Source organism: Anneissia japonica, unplaced genomic scaffold (assembly GCF_011630105.1).
Source record: "Anneissia japonica isolate Jap-2015-1 unplaced genomic scaffold, ASM1163010v1 scaffold199_len4679917_cov187, whole genome shotgun sequence".
Taxonomy (NCBI): domain Eukaryota; kingdom Metazoa; phylum Echinodermata; class Crinoidea; order Comatulida; family Comatulidae; genus Anneissia; species Anneissia japonica.
In genome coordinates, this window is record NW_022686322.1 from 2962408 (window position 1) to 2970882 (window position 8475).

At 32.8% G+C, this 8475-nt stretch overlaps 1 protein-coding gene across 2 annotated transcripts in view; it reads right to left on the reverse strand.

Moving 5' to 3' along the window:
• Positions 1–1546, reverse strand: part of LOC117114329 (fucolectin-1-like) — a 5216-nt gene extending 3670 nt beyond the window's left edge. For both annotated transcript variants that reach the window (XM_033257982.1, XM_033257975.1), the window contains exons 1-2: positions 1488–1546; positions 485–646 (exon numbers count right to left, since the gene is read on the reverse strand). In XM_033257982.1, coding sequence (XP_033113873.1) covers positions 485–646; positions 1488–1533 — 208 coding nt within the window. In that variant the 5' untranslated portion in view covers positions 1534–1546. The remainder of the gene's footprint in view (positions 1–484; positions 647–1487) is intronic.
• Between the last annotated feature and the right edge of the window lie 6929 nt (positions 1547–8475).

Consider the following 8475-nt stretch of genomic DNA (forward strand, 5'->3'; position numbering starts at 1 on the left):
AGTGTGGGGGGGGGGGGATCATTCATGAGAATAATTTTCAGGCTAGTCTAATAAGTATTATTTTAGGCTTTCGGGTCTTATTAGGCGTGTGTTATTTATGTTTATAGGACTATGGCTTTTTTTGTTTTGTTTTGTTTTGTCTTCTCATTCTTAATTTAATTTAATTTATTTGTGATGCAGTTAATATATAATTTTAAAGTCTAATTTATATTTCTTTTGCTTTTTTTTTCTAATTATTGGGAAATTCTGAGAGTTAAATTTTATATCATATAATTTTATGTATTGTTGCTACTGTGAGCTACACCGATTTTAATTGCTTTTGTTAATCAATCCTTGCACCTTAGATTTACAGTTTTCTGTAATGTCAGTTTTGTTTTGTTTTTTATCTTACTGTATGTACCAGTTGTATTGTGATTTTTATGAAAGGCTAAATAAATAAAGAATGAATGAATAATAGGCTATTATAATACATTATTATACATACCCTTTTCCTTCTCAGTGTGAGAGCACACTGCTGTACCGTTTGAATCATGTGGATCTGGACCTATATCATCATCGAAGGCAGGAAATGCGGGAGGGTAGCCTGAACGAGTCGAACTCTCATTGGTTTCAAAAGCAACATTAAATATCCGATCTCCATGCAGACCTATTTGTAATATTTGATACCATATTTACAAAAACGAATAAGGTTTTGAAACTTGTGTCATCATGCTTAAGTTAATGTGTTTCTGATAATGATAATAATAATTTTAAAAATAATAATGACGTTAAAAATATCAATGAGATTTCATTCTAGTATATAATAATGTATCGGTACAAATCGATAACCAATCTATAACGTTTCAGTGATATTATGCTCGGCAACAAATACATTGAAAATGACAACATACCAAGAGGATCTTTATATTGTTTCTTAACATATTAATTCCTTTTACCAATCAAACTTTGGTAACATAGAGGTATATCAAGTTTGATAATAAAGAAATTAGGTGTATTATAAATCCTCGCAAAAAATATTAATTAGGTATAATAATAATAGTTCAATTATTTATTTCAGTCAAATTTAATAACATATCAACGTATAAATTAACTTGAGAATAATATATAAAATAGAAACATAACTGAAATGTACAGGCATTATATCATGGCTTAGTCCCTCAACGCAAACAGTTCCTTACCAGTAGTATGAAAAAAAAAATTAATCTAGTGAGATTCGCAATTAACTCTTTCTATATACTAAGAGTTGCAAAGTTACATTTACAGCCAAGAACACACCTGTTCACATAATTATATACAATCTCACATAGTAAGACGCATGTGACATCAGATTTTGTGCGTGGCACTTGTGAACATATCTTATAAATATAAATAAGAGGGAAATAATAGAAACATTGCTCAATTGTAGGAACAATGCCCATATATATATATATATATACACACACACGCGCGCAACCCACCTACACACACACACATCGTGAAGTACTCACTTTGCGATGTGTACTTGTCCATTGTAGCTGAAGTTGGTCCGTTCATCGTTGTGGTACTACCGGTACTGTCTCTTATACACATCTAGATGTGTATAAGAGACAGGGTTCGCTCCTTGTTCATTTAGATACAGAATTATACCCCGACGACAACAAAGTGTAGGCCTAAGTACAGTAGGACGTACTACAATAATAATTAATAGAAAAAAGAATTCTTTAAAACTTAAACTGTAAAAGAGTAAATATGCAATTAAATAAAATGTAACGGGGAAAGATTCAAGGTTAAAAGCAGTCAGATTAAGATTATTTTTACAAGCATTTTTAAAATTTCTCAGATAATTACAATCATTAACATCGTTTTCGAAGACCGTCCTATTCTTTATAACAGATAGGCCTATAATAAAATTAAAAATAGATAGATAAAGCCCTCAACCTAATCAAGATAGCCGTATACACTGTTAAATTATATATCGATCATCAAATAAAGGTAAATACAGAGTTCGAATACGAACACTGTATTTGTCTTTATTTGATGATTTATATATAATTTAACAGTGTTAACGGCTCTCTTGATTTTCATTATATGCAATTATTTGTATCTAGCCGTACCTATTGTGTTAATAGAGTGTATCTGGTGGTATTTGAAATATTTATTTGTTTGGTTCCAATAAACATACATACAGATAAAATAAAGTTATAAAAGATGCAGGAACAAAAACAAATATTAAAACAGAGATAAAAGCATCTACAAACAGGAGAAAAATTTGGATACGATAAAATTTAAAACTAGAACAAAATACATGGAAAACAGCGAAACCAAAGATAGCCCACAAGAGATGTAAATAAATCTTATTTCAAGAGAGGTCCTTATAAAAAAAAATAATAATGATTATTATTATTATTATTATTTATTAATAATAAATAATAATTAATAGAAAAAAGAATTCTTTAAAACTTAAACTGTAAAAGAGTAAATATGCAATTAAATAAAATGTAACGGGGAAAGATTCAAGGTTAAAAGCAGTCAGATTAAGATTATTTTTACAAGCATGTTTAAAATTTCTCAGATAATTACAATCATTAACATCGTTTTCGAAGACCGTCCTATTCTTTATAACAGATAGGCCTATAATAAAATTAAAAATAGATAGATAAAGCCCTCAACCTAAAGTTCCATATGAAGGGCTAGACTTGATACGATTATAACATCATTTTCCTATTCGAGCACTGCTATTATTATTTTTTATCTATTTCTTTATATTGTGTTTAAAAAAATTGAAGCTTTAATTTTTAAATTCCTCTGGAATGGTAAAACCGAAAAACAATAACTAAAAACTTAGATTATTTATATGGTATAGAAATGTCTGATATTCGTACACAAGCTCAGGCGTTACAAACATGATGGAAATGTAAACTAACTCAAATCATGGAGGTAAATAGAGGTTAATTTCAATGTATTATTTGCAAAACGTTTGTTTGCTTGACGTTGTTAAGCAAATTACCAATGTTGTTGATATTGACAACAACAATATACTATGTACCCTTCCGTCATTTTACGATAGATGTGTTCTTGTCACTCTAAAAACTCGTAGTGTAGTCATGAAACAATGTTTATGGGGTAATCAGCACATCGTTAAAAAAAACAAATCCCTTGCATTTGAAAAATGGTGTGGTGCGGGTATCAATTATGTAAAAGATATTGTTTTAGATGGTGTCTTTGCCCCAGCAGGCGTAATTCGTAATAAATTAAATAATCCTACAACATATTGCAGAATATTTGATGTTAATAAATGCATTACCACCAGAATGGAAACATATTATATCAGATCAAATAATAATCAATAACAATAAAAATATACACCCCAAATCGAAAGAAATATAATTATATCGTTGGACCAAAACCTTTGTTCCCCATTGGATCACAAATACAATGGGAACAATAAATTGCTGAGAGTGCTTTTGACTGGAATGCAATGCAAACTTGGCATTTATTATTACTGTAATAGTGACGATAATAATGATTATTATTACTAATGTTATTATTATTATTATTAATATTAGTATTATTACTGTTATTATTATCATAATTATTGTTATTATTATTATTAGTATCGTTATTATTGTCATTGTTTTAAAGTTTGAATGGCGAAGTAATATTTCTTTGAAGAACTCTTTACGTGGTGTACCTAAATCAATAAATATATTATCATTATTGTTATTACCGATTACCATTACTGTTGTTAAGGCCTACAATTACCATAATTTCCACTATGACATTTATTATTATGTTGTAACATGTATAATGCATGTACAATGTATAATGTAAGAATGGAAAAAAAAGAAGTACGAAATAAATATGGGTACAGTATGATCCCCACAAAAGTGAAAAATTATATATTGTGTTTACGGTGCTACGCAGCAAATCTAATTTAATTATCATATATGTATACAGTAAAATATATGATACGAAAGTATATATATATATATATATAAAACAAAAACTCCGGAGAGATGGTAATAAGTTGCCAGATATATAATTTTATTCAAGTGCGCAAACGTTTTCGGTTATCAACCTTTGTCAAGCTAAAGAAAAATATGAGAATAGCAAAATATATAGCATATGGAAGGCTCAAAACATGGTTCCACAGAACAGAATGCACCAATAGGTGAGCAGAACAAACATCTAGATGTGTATAAGAGACAGCTTCAGGAGAGGTGTCTAGTATTGCCAAATATAATTTATTGAGTACACGAACGTTTTCGGGCATCGCCCTTCATCAGGTATACATACAGATAAATATGAATACGAGAATATATATTATATTATTATTATATTTTTATTTTTTGGCGCCATATTTTATAGCACCTCTCAACTCTGATTAGTTGGCTTTTTTCACTACGCCCTTAAGGTATTATTTAGCTTGTATATCAACGCTTTCCCATGATGCTGCATACTACGCCAGGATCCAGAATTTGAAATAGGTGGTTCATTTTCCCATAAACCCAAAAATGAAAGGGAGGTCCTCCCCCGGGAAAATTTTGATTCCTAGATGGCCGGAAATAGCTTTCCCGACTTCTGAGGTGTCTTTTAATGACCTTTAATTTCTTCAAAATTCAAGGTTTTACCCCTCTTAAAAAAAGGGTCTGGTGATCTCATTCTTAGGCCTATACCATAGAAAATAAATCAAAAATATAGTCAATATATACCAAATCTCACGCATCCGGCGTGAACCTCACGCTTTGCGAACAAACCTCAAGCTCTCAAGCCATTCCTCTAAACTCACACACTTTTCCACTAATATTAAACTTTATTTGATTAAACCCAAACTTTTTATCGAATACTTTAATGCTTCACAATTCTATATTTTATCAGGCCAAGATCATCGAAAATTCTATCGTTCCTGTTATAGCTACACATTTTTTAGGTTTAATTTCAGCACTAGAGATATTCAGAGTGCACCAGAGAGCATCTAAGCCCAACATTTTCGTGGCCCTTGACGGGCCCTCGATTCACGTCAATTGGGTTTATTTCCTGTTAAATCTCAAGTCTCTAGCTACCTCCAACTTGGCATGTATTCTATATTCTAACATTATTAAGTAGTTGGATACGTAGTCTTTCTTCGATAGATCGATGAACTGATAGGCCTGAAGAACACACTTTGGTACATAAATTATTACGACGTCGAGCCAAAAAAGTGTTTTTGTATTTCATTAAATGCTAGTTGGGCTAAGCCTATTTTGTCCGATCTGCCAACCTATGCCTAGGTAGGTTACATAGTTACCAACCTGAAATAATTGAAATGCGTGATTTGAAACGCGGGGCGGCGGCCAGCAGAGCCCTCGCCGGGGCCCCGGTGTGGGTTCTGGGGGACGATACCCGCTGGGCGTTCTGACAATCTGAGCATTTTTAAGCTGTTTTTAGGGAGTGTTTATTGACAATATCAGGTGCATAAACAAAAATATTTTTAATAGAGCCACGTACAATTCGAGTTTCAATGTATGTTTAATTTGAGCACCCGAATGTACACAAACATTCATTACTCAAACAAACAGAAAATGAATAGGCTGTGGTGGTGAATCTTTCCTATCATTCGACACTCTTTCCTCCCTCCTGTTATACTCATACACCCCTGATTCTTAATTAATTGATATAGTGCCTCCGATTTTTTGCTTCATAGTCTAAGAAGGATTCACTTAATTTTTCCTAGAAGGCTTGATCCCCTAATGTTGGTTGGCTGTCAAAGTCCCCGAACTCTCTCAAAAAAAACCACAAACAGATCAATTTCAACTCATCTAGCACACGAACCAAATTTTGTCAGAACAAAACTATGAGTGTACAGCAAAGACCTAAATCTTACATGATATCATGTTGAGGGTGTGATGTAAGACTCCTACGTTCCTATCTTAATACCCTGGCAAAACCTTCCTATATAACAATAGAAAATTCACCCCTTGTAGCACATGGACCGACTTCTTTTCCTACAAAGTACTATCAGTGTACATAATAAAAAAAAATAATTCTAAATTAAATCCTACACGATATCAGGTTGGGAATGTGATGTAAGACCCCCTGCAACTTTCCCCACCCCTATTCCTATTCTAAATGCATTGACACACTTCTTTAAAGTAAAGTATTATGATAGTAGAGGAAAGAAAATCTGGTATGTTTACACTGGTTTGCAGACATTCAAGTTTTACTTTTACCTCCTCAATGCTCTACCCCGCCCATTCTGCCAACCCCAGTAATGTCACTACCATATAATATTATTCATTGACCAAATATCCTAAAAGCCCATTACTTTGACAGCAAGAAAAAACAGAAAAGGACATTTCACACTGACAAATATACCTTAGATAATAAACTGGGTAGGGGATATCTCAATTAATTATATGAACAGAGATGACATTTTTTTTTTCTTATAGAAAAACTAAACACATTAACTTTTAGAACATTTGTATTTACACGTCCCATCTGAAGCATCAGTAAATATCGCAATAAAGATGATGGAATACACCGTATACACAGCTGTGTACATAATGTCCCTCATATTTTTCTGGATGTTATACAGGCTACCACAGAAATAGCATTTCTGCTATTAGATCTTTCAGAAATAACCTTAGTACTTAATAAAGATAGCTCATATAATAAACGAAAAGAAAAAGGTGTAAACAACCGAAGCATGAAATTTCTCAACCGGATTTCCTAATTTCCTTGTTAAAGAAACAGACACCCGACTATGACGTAAAAAAACCACTGCCACGGCCAGTGTCTAAAGCATTGTCCACACTATCACATTTCATGTAAAAAATGAGGATATATGATCATACTCAGGCTATGATATCATAATGCCCATATATGGGCATGTCACACGAATTTGTCACATACAATTGATAGTGTGGACAGGGCTGTATCCATGATAGCAAACCAGTTTTTACCTATAAACTGTCACTAAGGTAGAGACATTTTATAGGTCATACTGGATTGCTAAGGAAGTGTATATAATAGGCCTATATAATAAATTATGGTATGGTCTTTGTCTAGATCAACTTACTTCTTAGATGGCGGAAGCCTATAAATGATATTGGTACAGTGGCATATGAGCATACAGCCAGTTTAAAGTACTGGGCCCGGGGCTACTTGGCCCTGGGCCTATAGATCAAAAAATGTAAATTTGAACACTCCTACTTAAATTTAAAAAGGCCCCTTTAATAATAAACCATGCGAGTAGGATGAATGGATTTTAACTTGTTTATATAAAAAAAATCAAGCTATCAGCTTCGTATCTGTTGAATACATTCAAGGCTATTTCTTTCAATCAGGCATGGTTCGTATCACGGTACGATAGCACTAAAATACCCTTTTAAATCATCTCTAAATACGGCAAGCATGCCTTGTTTGGTATTTTAAAGGTATAGTTGTGCACGTTTCTGAATCATACTTTATGAATACGTTTTTAATTCTAGTCACTGCAAGTAGGTGGATGATCGTTCTATTGTTGTCAATATTATACTTTATCAGAGACTCAAGCAATTAATGCTCAATAGACCCTAACATATATGACCTGAACATTGTTCTCACCGTGAATATTTGTTTTCGACAATTTCGATATTTCTGCGCGTTACAATGCCATATCAGTTTTAAAAATCTCAGAATATATGGGCCTATATTGCCTAAGTAGCCTACCAAGGCTCTGTTTCTGGGTCTGATCAGGCGCATTTTAGGGCCCGGCAATTTATCTTGCACTTGGGCCCGTCACCACTTCACCTCGCCGCTGTATTCAAGGGTGCAGATCTGTTTTGAAAGGTGTGGAGACATTTCGTGAGACCACATCCACCTTAGCCCCACCATGATTGCGGCTGAGGTGCGAATATTTGAAGAGATACTCTCTAGATGACCGGAAATGACATTATAGTAATACACAGTATTCATCACCATAGAGATCTAAAAATTATGTGTTACGAAGATAACGATGATGGTATTTAAAAGTGCTAGAAGTGTGAAAGGCATCTAACATGAATTTTAGTATTGCTTTTTTAAAATCCTATCGTAAGCGTATACGCTGCTAGCTAGGCCTAGGTCAGCATGTTGAGGTATGTAAACACTTTATTGCTATTGTTTTATCAATGATTTTATGACAGAAACTATACATCTGAGAAGAAAAGAGCGAAAATGCGACTGACAATGTTACCTTCGATCTCTTAGTATTAATAATCACACCAAACAACCATTAACACAAGTTTTTATTTAATCCCTCAAAAACTACAGAGGTATAGTAGCATGCATTTGATGTGTTGTTACAAAATACGACAGACTTATTACAAAATGCGAAGGCTCAGTTTATTGCAAAATACGACGGAGTTTAAATACGACAGCTCTGTTATTACATAATACAACAAGGTTTATTAAAAAAATACGACAGGTATTACAAAATACGACAAGGTTTATTATAAAATACGACAGGTATTAGAAAATACGACAATTATTACAAAA